The 26707-nt window shown below is 37.3% G+C and overlaps 2 protein-coding genes across 3 annotated transcripts; both read left to right on the top strand.

Moving 5' to 3' along the window:
* Positions 1-560: 560 nt before the first annotated feature.
* Positions 561-20272, top strand: LOC137193152 (interleukin-1 receptor type 1-like). 2 transcript variants are annotated; one of them, XM_067604389.1, is made up of 10 exons: positions 561-721; positions 10584-10661; positions 11907-12159; positions 12689-12881; positions 14452-14623; positions 14978-15040; positions 15725-15860; positions 16347-16501; positions 18627-18770; positions 19685-20272. In XM_067604389.1, the coding sequence occupies exons 2-9, from the start codon at positions 10586-10588 to the stop codon at positions 18740-18742; spliced, it is 1164 nt and encodes a 387-aa protein (XP_067460490.1). In that variant the 5' UTR covers positions 561-721; positions 10584-10585; the 3' UTR covers positions 18743-18770; positions 19685-20272. The 2 variants fall into 2 exon arrangements, with proteins under 2 accessions (XP_067460490.1, XP_067460489.1); XM_067604388.1 differs by having other exon boundaries at positions 18627-20272.
* Positions 19744-26707, top strand: LOC137192061 (interleukin-1 receptor type 2-like). The gene is made up of 8 exons (XM_067602599.1): positions 19744-19804; positions 21413-21544; positions 23100-23279; positions 23833-23943; positions 24260-24325; positions 24452-24587; positions 25200-25345; positions 25678-26707. Exons 1-8 carry the CDS (start codon positions 19744-19746, stop codon positions 25821-25823), a joined length of 978 nt encoding a protein of 325 aa, XP_067458700.1. The 3' UTR covers positions 25824-26707.

Raw genomic sequence — 26707 nt, 5'->3', positions numbered from 1 at the left:
TGGTAAACATTTAAGTGATGGGAACCAAAGGCTGTCACTGGTAGATGTATACAACATATACATGCATAGATAATGCACCTTTATACTCGTTTAGTTTCTTTATTTCTTAAAATTATGAGAATTTTTAAAATAAGGATTTTTAATTCTTTCCCATTCAAAACTGAAAGCCCCATTTTCACATGCAGTAACTGACAGAACAATATACTCACAGCAGTTACGAACAGCATAGGACTGTAAATTTTCAGTCATATTCTATGAAAAGGCTTATTTTTCATGACATCATTACACGTTTCTATATCTATAGAAACATGTGGTAATATTTTGTATGAAACTGAAATTATAGCAACACCTCTGGTCATTTTTTGTCAAGTGTTTGGTCTAAACTTTGTGTTAAATTATCCTAGTGAAAGTACACTAAGTTATTTTGGCTGGGGTTTGGGAAATGTTTTCTGACGGTTTAACAGTAGGTTGACATGCACAGGAAGGTGAACAGAGAGTTGAGAGATGCAATCCAAACACACTCTTCCTTCTCTTTGTCTGTCTTTGTGATTACGTCCCATGGAGGTGGGACAGAGCTGTTGAGTAACTGGCTGTGCTGCATTGTAGAGACTTCATTCTGCATGCATGGGTCAGGGGTGAGGTTTCCTCTGTTAGCTCTGCTGTGTGGTGTAAACTCTCTCATCCTTCCTCCGTCTGTTCAGTGCCTCTGTGTCACTCTGAGGTGAGTCACGATATTCTGCTCAATTTTGCTCATCTGAGGACAGTCCCTACCCTTAGCAGTTAGTGACTGACGGCAAACACAAGTATCTTTTCAGATCAGCTACCTTCCTTGTTAGAAACTGAGGGATACTCAGGCTTTGAGGACCACACCGTTCTGGTTTGCGTTTACTGTATTAGAGAAGTGTGTTGTAATATTATAGGATCTACTATATCCAATAAAGATGATATCTTTTAAGATTTGTACTGTGTAGAAAGACAGATTGATGCTCCTTCTCTCCTAGTAAACGAATGGAAATGTACCTAAAATAAGTGGCATGGCGTCAATTAATAATAATAAAAACAAAAGAATCAGACAACAATCAACTACATCAAACATTTGGGGAAACCGTGCAGCTTTTCTTTCTGCGTGTGTTTTGACTGTCAGTGCTATGTAGATGTGTTCTCTACAATAGTGGTAGGGCATTTATGAATACATTTTTTCACATTCTGCATGTCAGAGCCAGGGACATGGAAGATAGGTGGTGAGGCACGTTATGCACCAGTAAATAGGTGACCACATTTTTCACCAAGACAGCACAGAATTTGAAACTAAGAGGTTAGCCACACTGTACATGTTAGGCTTTGATCCTTATGAGGTTTTTTGTTGACTAAATTCTTAACTGAGGTTGGGTTAGCTAGGCACGAGCATTAGAATTACTTGATTTTATTTACTGTTAACTGTGCATCTCCTGTTTACTTCTCCCACTTCACTTGCTGTGATGTAGTTTGTTGAATGCATATAATTTATCCAACAGGAAAATGTTTGTTTTTTTCACTTTCACAACTTTCACTACTGTTTCACAGACTTTTGAGTTGGAAATGCCTCACATTATACAATATGTTGTTCATGCATGCTGCTGCACCCACTTTTTCAGATCTAATTTAGTTGAGTTCATTTGTACATAAAAAACAGAGCTACAGTGGAAAATTGAAGTGCCTCATGGTAAAAAAGTTGTACTGATAAAGACATAAATGTCCATGTTGAAAAACTGACATAAAAATATTATAAATTAATATTATTTTTCATTTTCACCGAGATAAATCTTTTAACCAACATCAGTCCTAATCATAAGTACCAAATATCCATTAACCCTTTAAATGCCAGTTTGTTTACATAATGTCACTGTTATTTTATTATGAAAAAAAAACAAAAAAAAATGTATTATTTTCTGTATATACTGTATACTAAATGCAAGTCTAGGATATGTCGATGATTAGCAACAACACTGATACTTAAGATGTAGTGTACAAGGAAAAACAAACAAATAAAACCTCAAAAAAGGTTTGGGGCATTTTAATGCGACATGTGAGCTGCTGTTGAAGTGGAGAAAGAGAACAAGAACTGGTTGGTCTGACTCTGACAGGACGTGTCCTGTCTTGTTTTCATGTTTACCAGCAATGAGAAAGCAAATAACACAAATATGAATTTGGGTATGTATAAGACCACAGTGAATGTTCACAAACAGTGATGGATAGATCATCCACAAGCAGCCAAAACCTGTCCGTTAAGCCATTAGCAGAGTAGTTTTGTCGGTCGGCTCAGATTCAGTCGTCCCTCAGGCTGTTGACACTATAAGCGACAAAGCTACAAAACGGCCGTTCGTGGCCAGCTAGTGTTGGGCGTCAGTTTGTAGCTTCATGATACCGGCTTTCATTGAAAATGACTTGTAGCCTGTTACTTTGTTGCCAGTAGTCTGAACTCACTGTGTCTTTTGAGAACTGAGATGTTGCAGCATTTGTTTGAGCTGTTTTTTTGTGTCAAATCTTTTCATCGCTGCTCTGACGCTCACTTTTTTTGACCGCTTAGATCCTGCAAAACTCCCGAGTTGGAAAACGTGTTGTGTTACTATGACAACCTGCATCCATGAGTTTTCATTTCAGGTTTTTTCAGGTTGCATTTTAAACTCTTTTTTAATATAGTGATTTTCATATTTATTGCTTATTTATTCTGTTTTGATATGTTCAAAACTTACCATAAAGCTTAGTTAATGTAAATTTCAGTCATTGTTGTAAAAAAGTGGTGAAATATTATTAAAAACGCATTCATCCCGGGACACCCAATTTGCCCTAGTGGAAACAGGAAAATTGCATGTGTTTACCTCATAGGCCAAATATGAGTAAATGGTTCAATCTGGTGGAAAATAGTAAAAAATACAATTTTGAAGCCACTGCTCTAGATTGAAAGCCTGATATAATAGAATGCATGATTTTATGCTGCACTGGTTGTGGGATCAAATATGACTGTTTTAATGGGTTTAAATGGGTTTAAATGGGACATTTTTGTCCATAAAGATCTGAGTGTCTTTTTTTTGGCTACAGAGCTCATCATAGACTTATTATAGGAGACGACGCTGAACTTCCAAAATTCAAAAAAAAAAAGCACTAATTTTTCAAAATTTATGCCATATACATTAGCACAGCCAGAATGATTGAAAAATCGCAAAGTAAGAAGACAAAAATGTCCCTGTTGAGGAACAAGGTATCACTTCACACTCTGTGAAACTTCAAATTCAGTCATGTAAGTCATATTCTAACTCCCATTGTTTCCCCTTTATAGTGCAAAATGAATCATGTAGTTTAATTAACCTCCCACAGGCTAAATGTCTTCAGCATCTCCATCTATCTTTATTAACAATTACACTTTGCAGCACCCATGGAAGGATATTTCCATCATACTGTCTGGGGTTTCCTCCTTTCCTCCCTTAAGGGCTGAAATTCGTCTTTTATATTAGAATATTCTCATGTTGTTTTGTCCCTAAACCAGTCCTGCAGAGTGGTGTTTACTACTGTATTGCAGATTCTGGTGCCTGCTAATACTGTGTCTTTAATTTCAAAGATATTTTCTCAGACATGGTTAAAAATAAACTGGTTTAGAGGCGGGACATCAGAATCAGATGTAGTGTGTTTCTCTTAGGGCCAGCATGTTTCCTCTCAGCAAAGAAAATAATCCTAATCTAATGTTTAACAGAGTCAAGAGGTATTAACATAATAACTCTATGATGCAAAATATGCACACATAGATCAATATATACTTAAGTAGTTAGTATTAGTAGTACATAGTAGTAAGTCCTTGTTTGCATGTGATAAGCTATGTGCTATGTAATACATTATGAAGCGTTACTATAGTGTGACCGGTGAGCTCTCATACAAAGGCTTGTCTGTCATGTGAACAAGTTTTTGCTCGTGTTGCAGGTTGTATTGAGGATCTGAGTTTCAATTCTCCATCGTCATTTAGGATCACATCCTCTTCTCCTGCCAAAAAACTGATTTTTTTGCTTTGCTCAGCACTTCTCTGTCCTTCTATGATCATGAGAATGTAACACTGATGTGATCATGTCAGTGTTACAGTGCTTTTGAGAGAAAGAGCCTCAAGTTAGTTGAGTTCAAATCAAATTCAGGAGAGATAGAGTCTAATGGATCCAAAGGAGGAGACTGAATGAGAAGCACTGTACACATTTAAATAGGTTAAAATAATGCCTAGAAATGTTTAAAGGACGAACAGATCTGTAAATCTAATTCACCTGACTGGAGGAAATGAATAGACAATTCTGATAATCAGTCATTGGTCATTAATAATTTATCAAGTAGTACATAATATATACTTTTGTATTTGCTTATTCCAGCCCCTCCAATGTGAAGATTTGCTGCTTTTCACTTTTTCATACAATTTAGAGCTGAAGCAATAAATTCATTAGTTGGTCCAAAGAAAATTAATCTGAAACCTTTTTGATAATCAATTCAGTGTCACTTTTCAACCAAAAATGATAAACATGCTCTAATTTCAGCTTCTGAAATGTGAGGATTTGCTGATTTTCTTTGTGATGTATGATAGAAAAGAAAATATAGCACACTAAGCGAATGCAAACAGAAGTAAATGGACATGTTCCTTTCAGTCAGTTTGTTTTAGTGACATTGAACATTGCACAATTTGTTCAGTTAGTAGGGGCCATTTCCTTACAGTCTCATTTCTGCCATGTGAGCGTTTTCTACAACACTGCCTTGGATCTCAGTTTACGACATGTCACTTTGTCAAATGAATTCTCACAAAAAAGATCATACTGAAGATTATCTAATCTATCTAAAATCTGTAAGCAGTTATTGCTTTAAAAAAATCTCAGCAGCCTTGCTCCCTCCTGTCCATGCTCCCCCTGCCCCTCCCTGCACAGGATAAACACATTGGCAATGACTTTTATGTACTGTATGTACCTTTGCTGAGTAAAACCTGGTCTGTGTTACACATTTGAGGGATTTCTCAGTTGTACTCAACAGAGACACTCAGAAAAATACAACCTGCTTCTAGTCCACTGGATATTTTGGTAATCACAGGGTGTTACAGACATATTCTAAAATTAAACATTACCACTGTAAACACAGGTATCATGGAATTTGTCCTTGTTTACCACTTGTAGGGTTGGGTTCTGTTATGACCTAGCCAAATGAGAAAACAAGCTTGCTGTTGTTTGGTTCATGTACGCTGGTGTCTGTACTGTACTTTCCCATACACCTCTCTGTGATAGCAAGTGGACTGTCTTTTTGCCATACAGCAGAATGATGAGTGAAATAACTGTCATGTGAGTTTCAGTAGTTGGAATCTCATTGTAAACTTTATCATATCATATACATGTACATTTTTGAATCTTAGAAACTCAATACATCTGAATCGGGACCTCCAGTATTCTGGGCAGGAAATATGTCCTGTCAATCTGTGCAGTAGCTGAATTGCAAAGTTATCAACATATAATATACGGTTTGTTAGTCATCATTAGCTTTAACATTCAGTCAGAGGTGACTTACTGGTAGTTTGTCATTATAAGCAGTACACAATACAACTTGGATTAAATAACAGAGTTTTAGGGTTTTTTGTATAACATTAGGTACTTAAAATGTTGACACCTAAATAGATTTGATAAGGGATTCAGATCTGTGAATTTGATACTGCTATTAGACCCCACCCCTAACCCTTACTCTTTACTATTTCTATCCATTTGAGAGCTACTTCCTTGTAATAAAATTTGCACCACTTTGCATTAATAGTTTTGGTTCCTCTGAGGCTAGACTGTCTCATTCATAGAGGTGGCACATGATTGGCTTGGCCTTCAGTTTCTGTGTAGTTTTGGTGCAGCTTAGAAGTTGATAGAGGGGCGGCTGTGGCTCAGGAGGTAGAGCGGGTCGTCCACTAATCGGAAGATCGACGGTTCGATTTCTGGCTCCTCCAGTCCACATGCCCCTGTGTCCTTGGGCAAGACACTTAACCCCAAATTGCTCCTGATGTACTGGCTGTGCCATCAGTGTATGAATGTGTGTGAATGGTTAGCTTCCTCTGATGGGCAGGTTGGGACTGTGTATGGTAGCCCCTGTACCCATTCAGCGTATGAATGTATGTGAATGGGTGAATATGATTCGCAGTGTAAAAAGTGCTTTGAGTGGTCGGAAGACTAGAAAGGTGCTTTACAAGTACAGTCCATTTACCGTTTAGTCTTCTCTGTCATAACCTCATTTTTGCAATTAATCAATTTATCATTCGGTCTATAAAATGTCAGAAAATATTGAAAGATCACACAGTCAAAATTTCCTAAAACCCAATTTGACACCTTTAAATCTCCAAAACTCTCCAAAAAAAGATATTCAATTTAGACCAAAAGAGACCAAAAGAGACCAAAAGAGCAGCAAATTCTTACAGTAGAGAATCTGGAAGCAGAGAATGTTTGGCATCTTTGCTTGAAAAACTAATCGATCAATTGACTAATCGTCTGAGCTCAAAAACCAATGTCTCAAAAATAAATATGGTCATTTAAGGATGCTACAGTGCTACACAAATATATCTGCTGTGGATCCTCATATTCAAGTGTCAATGTCAGTGCTGGTAGCCTCAAGGTTGAGAAAGCAGATGTGGATATAAAAAGGCATGATAACAACACAAAATCTTGGCAGTAGCAGCCTTTTTCATTTAACAGTTTCCTGTCAGGAAGGCAGATTTCCATCAGCTGCTGTCTGCAGTTAAGCACAGAGAACCAGTTATACATCGGGATGAAGTAAAGATAAGAAGGTGTTGTAATATGACACATTAGATGTGACAGACAGCTAACAGATAGTGAATACATTGAAAGTATGGTGGCCTGTCATTCAGCCCTTGGTAAACAAAAGATTAAAAAAATACAACACTGTCTTAGTCACTGCTCATCCTGTTACACAGCAGAGCACTAACACCTCTAGACCTCTAGTAGTGAGGGAAAGCACTTGCAAGACGTTTTTCTCCTACATGTGATGCAATCAGTTCCGATCACTTCAGTCTCCAAAGTCTTACTCCCACATCTCTTCCCACGCTGTGGACATTTCTCCAGCTGGACATTTTCCTTTCAGTCAGTTTGTTTTAGTGACATTGAACATTGCACAATTTGTTCAGTTAGTAGGGACCATTTCCTAACAGTCTCATTTCTGCCATGTGAGCGTTTTCTACAACACTGCCTTGGATCTTGGTTTACGACATGTCACTTTGTCAAATGAATTCTCACAGAAAAGATCATACTGAAGATTATCTAATCTATCTAAAATCTGTAGAGCAGTTATTGCTTTAAAAAAATCTCAGCAGCCTTGCTCCCTCCTGTCCATGCTCCCCCCTATGCTCCTGAGGTTGATGGTTTTCTCTGTTTTATTCAATCTGACTTGAAATCTCTGGGTTTTGGCATGTTGGTCAACGAGAACAAGTAATTTGCAGACATCACTGACATAACATTTCATAGACTAAGCGACTAACTGATTGATCAAAAAATAATCGACAGAATGATCAACAGTGAAACAATTGTTAGATGCAGCTCAATACTGTATCTATGGCTATTGCACCCTCAGCTTCCTGTTGAGTGCATCTCACAAGGTTTCTCCCACTTTCCTTATGTACTAAAGATTTCTTAAGTATCAGGGAGCTTGGGCTCAGAATTTAACATATACAATGAAAATGCATAATTTGTTCTTGATAAAAAACATATTCATGCACACTAGATGCTGTGTTGTGGGAAAAAAATGTTGCATGTCTTACAAGACAGGAAGCTTTAGGGATCGTATGTCCTTTGATTGACTGCAAAGAAATTGCTGATCTGAAAGTTGTGAACAACAAAAGCTGACAGTGAGAGTCAAACCACAGCACATGCAGAACATCACATTTACTGCAGCCTACTCAACCAGTGCACAGTTTTGTTTCCATCTGTGGGTCTTCTTGTAGTGAGATGCTGCAGATTTGTGGTTAAAATAATTTCACTTTCCTCTTCCCACAGCAGTTCAACTCATTTTGTTGCTACTGTTTTTTCATAAAAGCTTCCTTTTGTCTTAGTATTGTCCTGACAACACACAAACTATCTGAGCCTTTTTACTTGCAAATTCAGTTGAATTCAATTCACTTTAATGACCACACAGCTGAGTTCTTGAAATTATTGTGAGATAAACATAATAAGATTCAATAAGGGATTCGAACGATTCAGATTCCATGAGTGGATTAAATCCTGGATTTGAATTTGATAAAATGCTATCGAACCTCATCCCTAATCATTCAAAATATAAAGTTGTGGGTTTAAAAAACATACTTGGCCACACAAAATTTTTGTTTGTAACAACGGATCCACCATAAGACCATGTAAAAGTGCAGCGGCAAAGCACCATTTTTTTTCATTTTACATACTATACCATACTATACTATACTATATATACTATCAACTGCTAGTGAAACACTAGCACTGCTGCTAAATGTACAGTAGAGGTCACCATGAGCTAGTTGTCATTGAGCTGATCTGTGAATGCATGAGGTGAAGGATGTGGTAGATTAGAATAGCTGCTATCTGTTGAAGACTCACCCATTTGATTGTGGTCTGACAACCAGCCCAAACATAAACAACAGCTTCATTCTCTTGAGGGTTTCTTACTTCTTGGTTTGTTATACTGTACATTATTGATGTCCCATTTTTCAACTTTGATTTTAGTAACAGTGTTTTTAAAAAAGGCCAACTTCAAGAGAATAAACTTACAGGTTTTCAGTGTTTCCTCCAGCTTATTTACTGAAAATATGTAAATCTTATCATGGAGTTACATCAAGGCTGACTGGTAGCTGATAATCAGTAAAAGACTTTTTGTCATCCTTTGTTTCTTATCACACACATTTCTAATTATCCCTGGGCCTATTTGAATCAGGTCTAACTGTTCATGGGTCCCTTTTGGATGTGTCTTTTTTAAATTTATGCACTTTGGGTTCAAGTAGGTTTCCACATGTTCATTTCAGATCTATTACTATTACTGGACAGCCAAATGGGTGAGGGACATGTTTGTTCTATGTGTCTTTAAGACATGAATAGTTTTATACTCATGTGTTTTGAGGCTGTAAGTTCCTTTGTAAATGGGATTCCTGGATTCAGATCTAATAGGGAAAACTTTAAGAGTTCTGTTTAACTGAGTCACACCAAAATACATCGGTGACTGTTTCCAGCTTTAGTCACATTCTTTAATTACAACCCACCCAGATGACTGGACATACAGTCAGATTAAGCTGGTATTCTGACTGTCTGATACTGGTGGGTTATAAACAACCAATAGTGACCAGATGGTGATGTCCACTGAACTCATCATGAAATTATAGTTTCTTCAGTTTCCTCGGCACAAATGAACAAAATGTGTTGCTTCCTATTAATCATTATATCAGCATTCATTCATCAACAGCAGTAATTGAAAAGCTTTCATGAAATGGATCTTGCTGTAGTGTTATCATTAAGCCATAGAGAACAAAAGAAAGATATTTATTACAATATAAAAAATTTTAAGCTTACTTTAATGCATCTAAACAGTTAAGGGGGGGAAGGGAGGGGGTTTCTACTTTTCTTTACTTACTGTATTCTTTAACAGACAGTTTCCAATTTAAATCTTTAATTAAAGAAATGTTCTTGTATGGCTGCTTGTGTTTAGACATCATTTAACATTTAAGATGTTTTTCTTCTTTTGTTGAATAAAAAGGGATTTAGGAAAAACTGACATAATTTCTACAATAGAAAAGGTTAAATGTTTGGTAAAACCACAGTGTTAATGTGATTGGTGTTTCCCGTCATACTGGAGCCACATCCAATTAAAAAAAAAGTGTGACTGGACTGAAGCCCAACAGTAACTTTACTTCAAAAATATATATTGATAGTATTTGTTCACTATAGTTCATATCATCACAAAAATCTATCAAATATGTAATCTATTGTAAGTACAGATTGTGGTTTTTAAAAACTGGGATTTTGCAAACTGCTTGCGTGACACAGACTGTGGTCTGGAGTACTGCAGCATCTATAGTAGTTGTATAAGTTGGAGACAATGAGGAAACCACTTTCCCTCAGGATTTGCAGTGCTCATTCACAGATTTACTGGCAAGGCTGAACAAGAAAACTGACTTGACGCTGAGCAGCGTTAACGAATGCTGGGCCTTGTTCCAGTATCAAAATATTATGCAGCATTTTGTCAGAGCATCTTTCACAAATGTATTACCAGAATGTTAGTCATCCATGACAGTGGGAGAGAGGTAGAGGGAGGCTGAGAGAGGGAGGGAAAAGCAGAGAGAGGTAAAATCAGACATACTTAACTTAAGAAACATTAAGACAGATAAAGTTTGGCTTAAAATATAAAGATTTTGGTGATTATTGTGTTTTAAAGCCTCTTGTGATCTGTCAGTGTCCGTGACAGAACTCCCAGTAAATTGTCAGCTGTTTGTCAGGACTTCAGGCTCTTGTATCTTTTTCTCCTGTAGCATTTTCACTCTGGCTTCTTGTATACATTCATTGCTAACTTTTATTTATATCTCTGTTTTTCAGCCATGGGCCTATGTTCTAAACTGGAAAGCCTCCTGTTTTTCCTTGAGCTTTACGGGATCTGTTCAGGATTTCTACAAGGTGAGCTTAGTCACACTGTTTTCTCAAAGAGCTACATGAATACTATAAGAGCTCTGAGACTGTTTAAAACAGATCTGTGCCACAATGTACAGGGAAATGAGATAGTGTTGCAGTGTTGCAATATCATTTTTACATTTTATCATATATTTATATATATATAAAGTATTACATTTCATATGTTTTTGCCAAGTTGTCAAGTCTAAGTTCAACAGCTGCCTCCAGTAGAATTCTGTTGCCCTCTTCTGGACACTGGTGTAATTAAAGTAACTTCAGTGTTTCTGGTTGCTGTGAGCTCTTCAGATGTCTCAGACTGATTTCAGACTGTTCTTGGACAAAAGAAAAACAGCAGCAACTGTGAGGCTGCCAGTTAGTTTACTCAAACACCAATGTTGTTATTTTGATTGTAATGTGGTTGAGTTTGTAGAAATCTAGCAGCCAAAGAGGCAAAAGGGAGGTTGCTGGCTCTAATCCTGAGAGAACAGATACATCATTCCTGATAAGATGTGTTTGGTGCTAAAGTGGTTTAATTGGGATTAGAACCTGACCAACCAACAAAGTATAATTATGTATGTTGCAGCAAAATGTGTCAGAAAGATTTTGTAGCTAAAATGGTACATTAACAGTTAAGTTTTCTTTGTTTATATATTTTGGGAGGACAGATTTGTTCTAGCTGGACAAAGAGTGAGTGAAGTGAACCGGAGTAATTCTACTTCAACAATGAAGTGTCACTGAGCAAGACATTTAACTTCTCAGTAGCTCGTTGACCATTAGATGCAGATATGACAGCATACATGCTCAGCAACAAGGTAAACAAAGGCAGAAAATACAGTTTCCTGTTTCTGTGAGACACATTTAGGGAAACTGGAATCTCTCAAAATATATAAACAAAGAAAACTTTACTGTTAATGTACCATTTTAGCTACAAAATCTTTCTGACCCACTTTGCTGCTTCACACATAGTTAAACTTTGTTGGTTGGTCAGGTTCTAATCCCAGTTAAACCACTTTAGCACCAAACACTCTGCATTTTATCAGGAATTATTTCTAAAGTAACTTTAGGTTAGGTAAAACACATTGAGTTGAAAAGTGCAATATAAATTAAATTGTCTTGCCTTGCTTTTCAAACAATTATTTATTCCTGGTAAATTCCCTAATTTGACATTGAAAAGTTTGCTCAGAGTTCTATTAACACTGAATGGATGAATAAATGACAAATCCATTCTCCACTCGTGTGTTTTTATTGCAGAGAACTGTACCAACTACAAGCTCCAGTTTGAGAGGGTTTTCTCTGTTCCCGGGGAGGTAGCTATGCTGAATAGCACCTTGGTGTCTCCAGATGTCTTCAACTTCACCTCAGTGCCTTATAACATCACCTGGTATGAGTCAAAGACTGGCAGAGAGCTGAGCAACCAGCCTGGTCAAATCCTGGTGCAAAGGGAGACTCTGTGGTTGCTTAACGTGACGCTGGACGACGACGGGGAATACATCACCATAGTGAGGTACGGTAGCATCAAATAAAATAGAAATAGCATTATAAGTTGGAACATTAAATATAAATTGTGCCCTTATGTGTCACCTATTCTAAATAACATCTGGAGCCGGACATTGTAGCTGTTTTAGGATCTGAAAATGTCTTAGTTTGGTGACTCATAGCGGTAGTATCACAAAAGGCACTGTGGCAGGCAGCAGACCATGTTGTCACTGCTATAATTAATTCAAGATTCAGGTGTGATAAAAGGAAACTGATGGTAAAATACAAACACTTGCTAAATAGCAGTGAGCCACAGAGCAATGGACTCACAGATATTAGATCTTTAGAGCTTGTGCCATGTGCAGTTTTCCTGAAGTCCTTAAATTTCTCTGCTGTTCTAAATACCATTATTGAGTGAAAGGTTTGACAAGGGTTTGTTGTCCTTAACCTGAGAAGCTCCTGATTCAGCTGCCCATTGCTTGAATATGAACAGATTCTCTTCACTGTACAAAAAAAAAGTAAGAAAAAAAGCAATTTTTCTCCTCTATGTTTGACAGGACTCCTACTCGGTGCTACAGGCAGACCACCAGGCTGGAGGTGAATCAGCCAGATGCTGGAGAGTGTGTGAGGCCGCACAAAGCTGGTCAAACGCTTATGGAGGGAATGGATGACAATCTGTCCTGCCCTCTGAAAGACTATATAAAGAAACTGGACAGCTACAACATCACTTCCTCTATCAAGTGGTACAAAGTGAGTTACTGTATGAGAAAGTCTCATTGACTAGTGACATAATTTACACCAGATATTGAGTATTAGTGTCATGTCTTTACAGACATAATCTGGGAACAGCTGTCAGTTTGGCTTAAATATGGTTGGAATTGACACAAAATTGTAATTGTCCTGTACACCACGCAGCAGATCCAATCATGAAGGGTCTTCACTTAGGCTAGATGCTTAATTATGTGCAGTAAGTGTGAGATACAGTACTGGTGCAAATTAAAAGTTATCACATATAGTGGGAAAAAGTCATTAAATTAAATTACAGCTTCAAGTTACCTTAATTATTATAACTTTCAATTGTGCATCCTCCAGAAGACTGAAGGAAGTTTAAGCAGGGTCCTGTTTTCCTGTTCTTTGTTTGTTTGTAGAGTTGAACATGATCTGAATCAAGGGTTAAGGGTAGATGGTGTTGTACATTATACAGATTGTAAAGCCATTATGGGCTATGTAAATACAATGAACTTGCTCTCTGCAAGAAAATCCTGCTGTGGCCATGGCATTGTTATGAATTTTACTTGCATCTACTGCCATTACTTCTATGTCATCTGTTCAGATGTGTATTATTTTCATAACATGATGTACAGTAGTCAAATCTGGCCTTGAGACCAGCTGTATATAAACTGAGATGTGGTACATGTATGTGAACATGCTAAAACTTCTGGTGAAAGTGTTGTCCAGTGTCAGATATAAGCTGTTTCTGAAATCACTCCTTATTTACTATATAGTGCACTATAATCACCTGACATTTTATTTGAGTGTATAAGAGTGTAAATGTATCCACCATATATTGCCCTCAAAAATACCACAAAGCAAAGAAAAAAGCAGCATCCATGACATGGACTACTTTCTGCTAACAATTCCACAATGTAATACGCCACATTTTATAGAGGCGAATATTGACGTTGTGCTACTCTACAGTTGTCAGTGAATCTGATGATGGAAAATGATGGTTAGTAAGTCCAAAATCTTGATTTGCTGCTCACTATTGAGTAAACTATTGATTGTCAATAGTATAGGGAGATGTGAATAAGTGAACAAGGGAGTGATGTTTTGTCTGTGGAGCAACTCTACCAGTAAAAGATTGAAGCACTCATTGGAGGTGTACTGTAGTACTGTAGTAAGTACTGTAATCTCTTCTTTTATGTTGCATGACTTCCTTTAGGCTTGCCTTACAGAGATGATGGTCTTTTCTTTGTCTGTTCAGCTTGGTGGTCATCACTACTCTCGATGAAAACCTAGTTCTTCTTTCTTCAGCCAAATTAATTTGCGGATGATTATTATAACAAATCTTGACAGTTGTTAATGGGAGGGAACATCTCAAGTCTCATCCTGAATTTATCAAACAGTCAGTCTACGGTTGGATTTGGCTTGTTTTCAGACAGAAAAACTCTGTTGCATAAAGGGATCTGGCAGGTTTTAATCTGCTCACCGAGTTACTAACAAGACTGTCTCTCATAGAAAGACTTTGTTAGTTGTTGTTTTTTACAAATCATCATAATATAAAGCCTGATTTACTTTTATATTTCCTTTTCTCTTCCAGGATTGTAACCTCATAGTAGATGGGGAGGACAATATTACCTACTGGAACAAGACCAAACTGATGATTAAAGGGGTGATGCCCCACCACAAGGGCTCCTACACCTGCATTCTTACCTTCACCCTTGGTGGCGTCACAAGATCTGTGTCAGAGACCATTGACGCTTGGGTCAAAGGTTAGAACTGAGATGAATAATTGACTGATTGAGAGAGAGGGACTTCATGCTATTTGTCCGGAACATGATAAAATGATTACAACAGCATGTACTATATTTAATATGTTTTAATTTTTAAAATCACCAAATTCACAAGCAACCACTAGTGAGTAGTGCAAAGGTCATAGCAGCCTGACAAGAGAATACTTTAGAATTTAGCGCCACCAAATGCCAGTGGGGCTTACTGAGTTTTCACCAACCTAGCAACTCCTTGATATGGTTCCATGTACAGCACATTTGAATGATTAGACAACCTCAACCTCTGTTACCATATGTATGAGCCACGCATGTATTTCATGTTGTCTTTCTTTTCAGAGGAGTATTGTTTGGTTCCGGAAGTGCGGGAACCAGCCAATAAAATCATCAAGGCAGAGATGGGTGAGCCTCTACCTGTAACATATTTTTTAGAAATGTTTTGCAATTTAACATGTGTATTGAGGAAATTGACATCAGCACTGTGTCAAAAATGCAGCCCCCTCATTCATTTCAGTTCTTTTGGGACCACTTTGATGGCACAACAGGGGTCCCAATGAAAAGGATTTCAGCAAAAAAATCATCTGCAAAAAAAAGTTTAACCTGGCTCAGTGTTTGCTGCAACACAATAAAATGTCATCTAACAATGCACTATGCACTGTACCAATTAAGTACAAGTGGCAAATTCAAGGTGGTACAATACTTTGCAATGTGAACTGTGGTATTCTACTCTTAACCTCGCTATCATCAAATCAGAGGATAAAATGATTGTAGTTGTACAGTTTTACATCAGAGTTGGAAAATCCTGTCTTGTATTATAAACCACTGTGAAATCTTTTGACTCATGATAAGCTTTTACAATTATTGATGTATTATTCCAACCAGACTTGTACCTGTAAGATACTTTCACACACACACAGTGCCATTTTTGGTCTGAACTGGTCTGAGGCCCTTAGCTGACATACATCATAGTCTGTTTAAGATATTTGGAAATGTTCCATTTTTATGTTTTTAAATATCTATATATTTGATAGATTAAGAGAAATTGTTTTATTTATTTATTATGTTTTTTTTTGTGCATGTGTTTAGGGTCCAGTTTCAAGCGGAGGTGCCTGGTGTTTGTGCCGGGTGGCGAGTGGCTCATGATTGATATCTTTTGGTTGGTCAGAAACAAAATCGTTTTCAGCACTGACCCCTCTGACCATTTCTACACATCAGAAACACGGTCAGCAAACTTACTTTTCCTTTCATTTGTTTTGTTTTATCTACTGCTTTTTAGGTACAATAAGTGAGAGATATATGGTGTTTGCATGAGGGGGCAGGAAAACTCAGCTGACATATGGCCCAAACATATTGTCACAAAGTTGTTTTTAGCAAAATTATATTCAGATTATACTAGCAAAAGATCTAAAATGATTGCTTGCACATCCAGCAGCACAACATTATCATTCCATTGGAGTTTAAAATTAACAAAGTAAAAAGATCTGTAGATCTTGTGAAGTTTTTCATAATCAACTGAACTACATTTCATGTAGTTCAGTGGATTACTGGGTCAAGTAAGCATGTACAACTAAACTAAGACTAAAGAGTAGACAGAAGTAGAATATTCAGTATAAAGAATAGAGACGGCTGCTCTATCCAGGCACAGACAGTGAAGCCCTACATTTTGTTGTATTAACTTTCTTTTTTCTCATCTCTCTGTCCTTAACAGTAGATGGAGTCAGGATAGTCCCAGAAAAGGTGTGTGGTTGGAGCGGATGCTGATGTTTTCTAAGCTGATGGAGAAGGATTTCAACATCAACTATACCTGTCGCGCATACAGTGACCGGGGAAATCCTGTGGGATATTTTACTCTGTTACCAGCAGGTAAAAACAGAGTAAACCTCTCAAACTCCTGATTCCTCTTATTAATTTGTTCTTGTTATTTCTGAAGGCTGTCAGATATTTCTAGTAGCCAGTTTACCGTAAAGGTCCTCTGTTCTAGGGCTCTAGCTTTCTGCACAGCCCTGTTTGGTTTTGACATTTTGAATTGTGTCTCAGCTGTGGATTTCACAATGGTTCTCTATGGGAAAATCTCCTTACAGACACATACTGTAGCAGCCACCTGAGAAATAAAGATATTGATGTTCCACTGGGAAATTTAGACATGGCTGAGATGTTACTTGATTTAAGACGACTTGTAATAATGATAAGGGCTGCGTCCAATTATTGATTATTTTAACTATATGTCAGTTATTTTCTTGATCAATTGATTAACCATTTGGTTTATTAAATGTCAGTTTATTTTGTCCAGTGAGGCTGGAACCAGTGATTTTTTGCATTTTTGCTTAATAAAATACATAAATAATTAAACAATTATCAAAATTGTTACCAATACATTTTCTGGCAATCATACTTCACATCGTGTTTGTATGCATATACCCCCCCCAAAAAAATTAGATTTCTTTTTTTGCAATAATTTTTGAATACTGGTCAATTAATATAAGGCCTAGTCCACAATGATATTTTTGAAAACAGGGTTTTTTCCTCCTTCATACTCAAAAAAAATCTGGTCCACACAGGCACTTGTTTTGTTTTTTGTTTTTTTTAAATCTCTGTCCAAATTAAAATGTAGAAACATTGTCAAGAGCATGCCAAACCAACAGGTGGTGATATAACTCTAACCTGCAATTGTGCTTTCTGATGCCTCTGTTCCTCAATAGTGTAGCTGTACATTTATGTGTAAACATATAAAAAGTCCCGTTAACAAGGTTAGAGCCAGCACTGTTTTGGCCATGTCCACCATTGCATGAAATGTCGCCTCATGTAAATAGAGGAGATAACGATGCACACTCTGACATTCCAAGTCAAAATTTCTGTTTTCCCTGTCTAAATTTTAACACTGAAACAGTTCCTGAATGTCCTCACTCTGGAAGGAGTTGTCCAACAGGTCTGTTTTCAGTGACCTAAAATGCAGTTTGCATGCGGACGACAGGCCAAAACACATAGAAAAAGCTACGTTTTCAAAAATATCCATGTATGTGTGGACTAGGCCTAAGATGGACCTTCATTTCTGAAAGACAACCAGTAGAGGGTGCAGGTCAACACTTTTCATCCCCACTTAAAAGGCCTTTTTCACAGCTGACTTGTAATTGTAATAGTAGGAAAAGCAAAGGGGTTATGAGAAACATTAACAACGCACCTGAATGGCTACTAAATTGAATTCAGCCATCATTTATTTTATTATTTACACCTGTGCTTTTCTTACTGTGACAAAATTTCTTCCGTCGAAAAGACTTAGGACACAAAAGACTAGGTGGCCACATTCAAAGCTGCAGGTCTTTTGATGCCTGCTGGATCGTGCACAATCATTACAAAAGAAACAGCTGATACTGAGTCCAATAATTGTGTAGACAAGTTTTAAAAGAGGGCTTGAGAGAGAAGTTCCTAACCCTAACCCTGGCTCTTTTCTCACTTCTGCATAACTGGCCAATCATGTGGTGAAGTAGGTGTGAATGTCAGATTGTCGGTTTTAGAAATTTACACAAATTGTTGTAAACAGCACCCCTAATCTGACATCAAAAAATGATGGGGGGAGGGGAGAGTTATTTTGGCCTTTCATCAAGTTACTGACAGAATTAACATTAATTAGTGACAGCCGATATGATCTGCCACCAGTGACGTTAACCGGTGAAAGCGACAGTCAATGCTGGCTAAAAATGAGAAGCTGCTACCTGAATGTTTTGTACACTACTTTTTGCTAATAAGAAAGAGAATTAGAGGCAGAGTACAGTGAATCTGTGTGTTTTGCCAAGCTCTGTGTCTATATAAGGAGCAAAATGCTCGCTTTGTAGACTGTTAGAGCAGCCCTGCAATACTGGCAATACCGAACAGTACAGTACAGTAATGAAACAGTAAAGAAAGGATTGACATTTGTAAATGTCTCTACTCTCAACACACATTCATGGTGGAGAAATCATATGTCCTGTATTTGTGATGTCCATCTCTACAGAGCCCGACCTCATACTTCCCATGGGATTGGTGTTTGGTGGTGTGACGGTTCTCTTTATCATCAGTGTCATCGTCTACTACCTTTTCAAGGTTGACATTGTGCTGTGGTTCAGATGAGCATTTCCCATATTCTATACCAATACAGGTAACATTACACTGCAGTTTTGTAATTAGTAATGTGCTCTTTTTTACATAAAGTATGCAATGTAATAATGCCAGCCCACACAAAAAATACTCAAACACTCCAATATAGAAAAACCCACAGTGATGGTTTGACTTCTCATCACACACACATACAGTACCCCCACATACATCACAACTATCATACCAGAGCGCATGTGTCAACAGTGAGCGCGAACAAAGGAAACCACAGGGCCACCTCCACTGCTTCTGATCAAATGTCATCTTCTGAGTATGCAACAGAAGGACCTTTTAACAGCCATGACATTAGCTAGCTTTGTGGCTAACTACAGAAATCATTTAGTAACAGTTAAAGTGCAGCATGTGTTTTCCAGCAGCTGTCAGCGCTAAAAATGCTAGGGCTGCTGTTCATTTACTCACTAGAACAGTCTTACTGACTGTTTCACAAATAAATGCGGCTTTACACCACTCAACTACTGTGCTGTATGAGAGGAGGTGACTGACCGCAGTGACTAGCTTACTGTAGAAACACAGGCTGACAGGACTGCTGTCAGACTTATTTGGGTCATACAAAAAAGAAGAAATGAGGGGGCATGGCTTTAGATCATTAAAGTAACATATTTCACATGTGAATGAGCACCTTATCATGAAGACATGTAACAGACCAACAAATGCTGATTATGTTCTTCTTACCACTGCTTACCGAGACATATCAGTATCAGAGGTTGAAAACCATTTTTTCTCACCTGAGCAAAAACACCAACCACTAAATAGCCTTTAGCATTACTTACAATGATGAAAGGTAAACCTAATGAGATTTGATAAGGGATTCAGAAGGATTCCGATTCAATAAATGGATTTGATACCAGATTTGAGTTTGATTTAATGCTATCGAACCCCACACCTACATGCTTATAGGGTTTTGTCCAGTGTTTCATATGCAAACGCCTCTGGATCAGGATTGACTCTCTACTGCCATGGGACGCAAATTATCCACCACATACTGGATGTTGAGGATGTATGGTGAGGAAACTCTGGGTAACTAAAGCTTTGAAACAAGATTTATTGATGAATGTCTTTTATGGATGAGGGTCTTTGTATAAAAGCTTGACAATTTTGTCAATAAATGGAACATTTCAAAAGGAAACAGATCTTCCATTTTGAAGTTGTTTGTCCTTCCTAACCTGCTCCTTTTTCATTACAAATACAGTGAAGCACCAGTGATTTTGCATGTTTTAGCTCATAACCTACAAACTGTGTATATTGTTTACTTCTGTACACTGTGTAAATGAGCTTTCAGAGACTTGTAATTTACTTGAGCTGGTAATTAATCACAGTTCACATTATTCTTATTTAAGTCACATAATTGTCATGTAGGAACACATTTGCAAACAGGGACTTATTTCATGTATGTTACAAAACAAACAAGGGCTTGAGAATGAAAAGGAGGATACTGTAAATGTTTATTGCATTAAAACAGTTATTGTTTGGCACTTGTCTCTGAAATTTTGGTTGTTGGAGTGTCTTTGAATGCACCTTCAGTTTACAAAGCACAACTTACTTTTCATGATGGTTTTAGCTTTTGAATACTCTTTATCTGGTCTTTCCAAGACACAACTTAAATGTAACTTCAGATATGGAGAGAGAGGCAGTTTGATTAGATGAGGTAACTATTAAATAATCCATGATGCTCTTATTGGTTGGAGGGTTTCTTGGTACCAGTTCTCACATGTGAGGTCATCAGTAAAAATTTTCTGTTTGCGGGAAGGAAGCGCATATTAAAGAAGAAGTATCTTAAAAGTAAAAGAACACAAAATGTTGAAAAAAAAATTCCTTTGGGAATTTCTTAAATAAGTATGAACGAAAAATTGACACACTCTTGAAGTAGTTCTGGCTTTCGGACAATATTGTCATGTGGAGTAGCAGGAATGGACCCAAATGCAGAGACTGAAATGCAAGACTGATGAAAACCTTTATTCTTGAGACTGGGCAGGCAAAACAGAAGCTGGCTGAGCATAGAGATACAAACTCGATGGAACAGAACAGAACAATGATCCAACTAAGACTCAACTGAAAACCAGACCTTAAATACAAACTTAACTAGGAGCTGATAGGCTGGGAAGACACTGAGAGCAGGGCAGGGCTGACAAGACTGATATAGGGCAGGTGTGAAGGTGACAGCAGACTGGGGAAGAACACTGAGTCAAGGACAGGGCTAACGAGGACGAATGCAGGGCAGGTGTAGTAACAGAGTGACAGAAAACCAAAACCCAGAAAACACAATACTCTGAATCACAACCCAGCATAAATCAAACCATCACAGAATTACATAAACTTGAATACACACACTACAAGCTAACTACTAATGCAGTCCTCTAAACCCACCACTCAAACCGTAACAAGCAAAATCATATGACCAGGATTTGACAACAGAAATGTAACACATGACACCCCGAAGAGCACAAAAACACAAAGAGTCCAAAAAACACACAAAGTCCAGGCAGGATGCGATAAATATACTATAGCTCTTACTTTCATATCTGAAGCAACTGAAGTCTGAAGGCCTAAATTTGAACTATTGAGCCGGCAATAAATCGTTGCAGTGCACCTACACTGCAAAGCATGTGGTGCTTTTTTTCTGTTGAGTGGAAATTTCATGCAGGCGTAAGTGGAACAGAATTGAGTGGTTTGAAAAGAGGAGGAGGGAAAACCCAGCAGTTCTTCAGAAGTTCAGTGCAGGTAATAAGCACTTGTCCTTAAGTCTTCCCACTCAGCCTGGTAAGTTCATCAAAATTACACATTACATATAATAACAGTTTTTAAATCCACTGGAATAAGTATATTGCTGCTATAATCCTTCTACCTACAGTGTGTCTGTATGTCTCAACGCTTCTTTGATATATTTCAAATGTTCAGCAGTTTTATTGTAGAGGGACTAAAAGTTTGTCTGTTATACAGAGATTTTCATCGGCTTCACTGTTCTTTGTGGGGTAACACTTTACATCAAGGCAAATTAAAGGATGTCTGAGGGCGCTAAGCTAACAGAAAATTCATAGTATCTTGGCCAAAATTATTTCAGTACAATATTTTAACTCAGTAATTATATATGTATTGATTTGGGTTTCCAGTTTTAAGGCACACATTAAGGGAAGGATTCCCGTAACTGAAGAGCACTCACAGGGGGAAAAAAACCCTTACTAGTATTAAAACAGTTTGTCACACCACAGAAAAATGTGTTATTAACCACCCAGCCACATTTGAATGATTAAAACAATTGCCAAGTATATAAAATTAGATTTCATAATCATGGAAAAATAAGCAGTATTCTCTGCTCTGAAACACTAAGGGTGAGTCTGCTGAAGGAGCTGAAACCACGTCCCCAACTGAACAGCCTCCGAGTTAATGCTCATACCAAACTCCCATATTAAAATACACAATTTAAAACAGGCCTTGTTTGTAGGTTTAATTCTAGTAACCAGCATTTCAGGCCTGGCCAAAAAATCCTGAACATAGAAACAGTGGAAAACAGTTTAACACTCTAACTCCACAATTCAGTATTACATAATTCACAGTCACATTTTCACATTTTCAGCAATTATTTTCTAACCCGTATAATGTGTTTAAAAAGAAATCCCTGATTTTCCTTTACATGGACTTTAATTTAGACAACAACAACTTCCTTTTCAACCCATTTCCAACACAAATAAACTTGTTAAATAAAATATATTTTGATTTGTTGCTGATTTATTGCAGCAGTGTATGTTTGATTTCAATATACTGACACTCTCTATTCTTGAACATTTTTGAAGTTTTTCCACTTGTTCTAAGAAATAAAGACACAAATGACTAAGATGGAAATTTATGCAGCGTTAAAACTTTGTCATGTCAGGTGTATTTTTTTTATAAAGCCCAGAATCACACATTTGTCTCAGAGGGCTTTACAGTGTGCTCAACACTTTAACTGCTTCAGTTGAGAAAAATGTGACATAATAGAGCAACTGTGCTGCAACTCATTTAATCTCAGAAAGCAGCTTAAACTGAAAAATGTTACAGCTGTTTAAAGTAAGATTTATCTATTCATTCATTTATTATAAGGTCACCATAGCAACACATTTCTACTAGTTGAAGTCTACAAGAGTCATATGTCAGTAAATGGCCCATTAAAATGTTTGTTGACACATGCTCATGTAATATTGTACCAAACATTTTCCCATTTTATGTATACTATAGAAACCTCATACTGTACATCACCATGTATATAAGCATTCAAACCCTCAATTCCTGTTGTGACAGTATCTTGATATGAGTGACGCAGTATTTTGCTTCCTGACAGGGCTCAGCCCCACTCCCCCTCAGCTTGGCAGGGAGGGCTCCTTCCACCAGAATCTCGGAGGTGATCTAATGATTCCTGTTGTAAAGCCATCGCACGCCGGTTTCTACACCTGCCAGTGCAGAGTGCTCATCAACAACCAGCAGTACAAAGTCAGCCGAGCCATCCTGCTCCGTGTGCAAGGTGGGTGATGTGTAATGTCACCACACTCAATATGTCTTTTAAATCAACTATTTAAATCATATTCTATCACAGTTTGTTATTGAGAAACCTAATTATGACTACTCATATAAATAAGGGTGGGTCATTATTTGATAATATTGATTGATGAGGGACACTGCTGCACTGCTGATTGTCAGGTCTGCTCCCTTTAATGATAAAAATACAAATATAACTGTATTTATATTTTATATATTTAATGAAAGGTGAATATGAAAATTATCCATCAGTCATAAGACACCAAATAACAGTAATGATTTGGAGATGTCATTAGTTTGTGTTCTTACAATACCAGCATAAATTATAATCCAGCCCTGCCCTCTACTGGCCTAACAGGTGCATCACACAGAGTTCGGTTAGGGACAGGGAACAGGAAGCTCAACCTCACACAAAACCCAAACACTCCATAAAAAGTATATGCAAATAATAACAATAATATAATAAGTCATCGTTACTATTGGTAAGATTATGTGTACATGCATGTTTCTGAATATACGTGTGAATTTCTGTCTGCCAGGTCCAGACCCAGCTCAAACTACAACTACCACTGTGCCTGACATCTCCATGACCTCTGAGCCAGGGTTGATCAGCAGCAGCAGCAGCAGCAGCAGCAGCAGCACTGTTCACAGTGAGTTGAACTCTCATTATAAATTTATTAAGACCATAACAATAACATGATGTCAGTGAATAGTGAATGTAATAAATATTATCTTTTGGGTTTACTTCTCTTTGCCAGCTAGTTATCATCTCATCATGCTAAAAATAAAGCATTTCATTTTGTACCAAGATGGCAGCAATTTGAAAACATTTTTTTTAACATTTCTACGAATCAAACTTCCATGCTGGAACAATAAATTGATGCTTGTACCATCAGATTATTTATAATGTAAATTTTGAATCTGTTATCTATCTGTTAATTAAATGTGTTTTTCTTCGTGTCTCAGCTCCTACACTTGAGCCACCTGTGATTGTCTCACCACTGAACGGAACAATATTTGAAAGTCCGCATGGTAAGTGATGAGATGATGAATCTCAATGAATGGACTCTAAAACTTAAAATCAAAATGAACACAAACTAGATTGACAATATTGATTAAACAAAGTCTAATGTCCAAGTGTAATGTATTCTCATTTAGGTTCAGGACTGGAACTGTTTTGCATGGTGCTCACTGGATGTCAAGCTGCAGATTCCACTGTGGTCACATGGTTGGCCAATGGCCAATCAGTGGAGTCATCGTACCTTGATGGACGGGCTCTGCAGGGGGCAAGGAGGTAATTGTTGTTGTGTTTGATGGATGCACTGAAACCTGAGGTCAAACCAAAAAACCTCAGTCTGGTTAGGATAATGAGAACTTAATCTAATCTTAAACTTAAATGTGTGAAGTAGTATGTTATCCTACAAAATGCACAATAACGCACTTTGTTGCCCTCCAGATGGCAAAAATAGATGACTAATTGACTTAAGATTAGACTGAAAATTACTTTCAAATTGGAAAACAAATTGCCAAAGTGATTTTTCCAAGGATTTATTATTTTTCAAAAAATGGTTTCTGAGGTGTCGCTGCAGCTATTGCAAGACATATTTTTGTTTTACTTTATCAGTTATGGGTAAGCTGTACATTGCATTGTGGGACAATTATGTCTGTTAAGAGTACATTAGATTTTTTGTTCTTTAAAAAAAGCATGCTTTATTTCCCATTCTTCCAGCTAAATATACTACAATAAATATTAAACAAAGATAATCAAAACACTGTTAAAACTGATTATTACATAAACATCTTGTGTAGTTTCACCCTTGATGTACATCTGATACAAGATAATACATTACCGCATCATCCACATCAGTAACAACATGTAAACAGGTGTCTGTCTCAATGTTTCCAGGCACACTAGGGTGTCTGAAGGGTGCCAGATTGAGTTAAGGCTGATTGTTGTAGCGATGACAGAAGAAGACATACAGACGGAGCTGAAATGTGTTACTCAGAACGAAGGAGGGAGACAGGAAGTCGTCACACAGCTTCAACTAGAGGGTGAGTTGTGTGTGCATGTACACACACACACACACACACACACACACACACACACACACACACACACACACACACACACATATATATATATTTTTGGCCATCATTGGTGTCAGTTATGATAACATTATACTCACTGAAAAAATTGCAGGGGAAGAAGCACACGTATTTCTTGTCCAATCTGACTTTGTTGAGCGATGTCACCATGTTCTTTGATCTCAGTAATTAACATAGTGAGAACAATGTTATCATAACTGATAGAACCAATGGCCAAACCCAAGAAAATAACATCAGTCTTGTAATACATTCATTTACCTCTGTCCATCTCTCCCCAGACTCCACGTTTACATGGGTGGTGGTAGCTACAGTGGCGGTGTCCTGCTTCCTGACTGTAGTTTCTGTCTTTCTCTATGTGCTCTTAAAACCTAAAAGGAAAAAGAAAATGGATTACTTCCTGGCTCTGCAAAACAGCACCTTCTAATTCTGCCAGTGTACACACTCATTCCACAAGGAAAAGACCCTCTTAAATGTATTTGCAGTTGCATCAATAGAGCGTTTTTCTGCAGCATTTGGTGTCATGCAGTAGCATTAGCAGTGGTTGGTGTTCAACTCTTGCTACAGAGATTCAATGTAGAATTCAGTGTTTTTAAATCAGTAGCTGCTCATGCTGTTACCCACTGTCCTCCATTTCCTTATCCATGAATGAGCATTACACAAGGAACTTTTGATTCATATTATTTGTACTAATGTGGTAATTACATTTGGTTTCTTTATACAGTTTCAATCATTGTAAGTTTCCTTTCATGAGATACAGATACTTTCAAGATACAGAAATATCCTACTTAAATCTAATATAGAATCACCAAACTGAGGCCGCTCACTGACACAGAAGTTGTAATATCTGGTCAAATTCAGTAAAGGCTTCAACAAAGGCTACATCTGCATATACTGTACATATATACAAAACTTTCATGTCAAATCATTTCATTTCTTTGTTTTTGTTTGAGTGTTCCAAAATTCAAACACTCCATAAGAGAGTTATATATACAGTATGTATAAGTGCAATATATTTTTGTAGTTGAAAAGTGTTAAGACAATTTGTTACATAACTGCTCTATCAAACGTATTTGACGATGTTGATGATCTGACTGCTCTGGCAATTCTAAAATCTAACAATACATCATTATATGTGGTTATTGCATATAAGAAATTGTTCGGTAAAGTAAGTAGAGCTAACAAATAATAGTTATTAGGGTAGAAAGTACAATCTTTTCCTCTGAAACACAGTGGAATAAATGTATATTGCCTTTAAAATGGAAATATTCAATAAATATGTACTGTACCTAAGAGTGCCAGCTTCTTCAG

The sequence above is a fragment of the Thunnus thynnus genome, chromosome 11, assembly GCF_963924715.1.
Source record: "Thunnus thynnus chromosome 11, fThuThy2.1, whole genome shotgun sequence".
In the NCBI taxonomy this organism is placed as follows: domain Eukaryota; kingdom Metazoa; phylum Chordata; class Actinopteri; order Scombriformes; family Scombridae; genus Thunnus; species Thunnus thynnus.
Note: the sequence above shows the minus strand (reverse complement) of the source record. Positions and strands in the feature narration are given on the sequence as shown.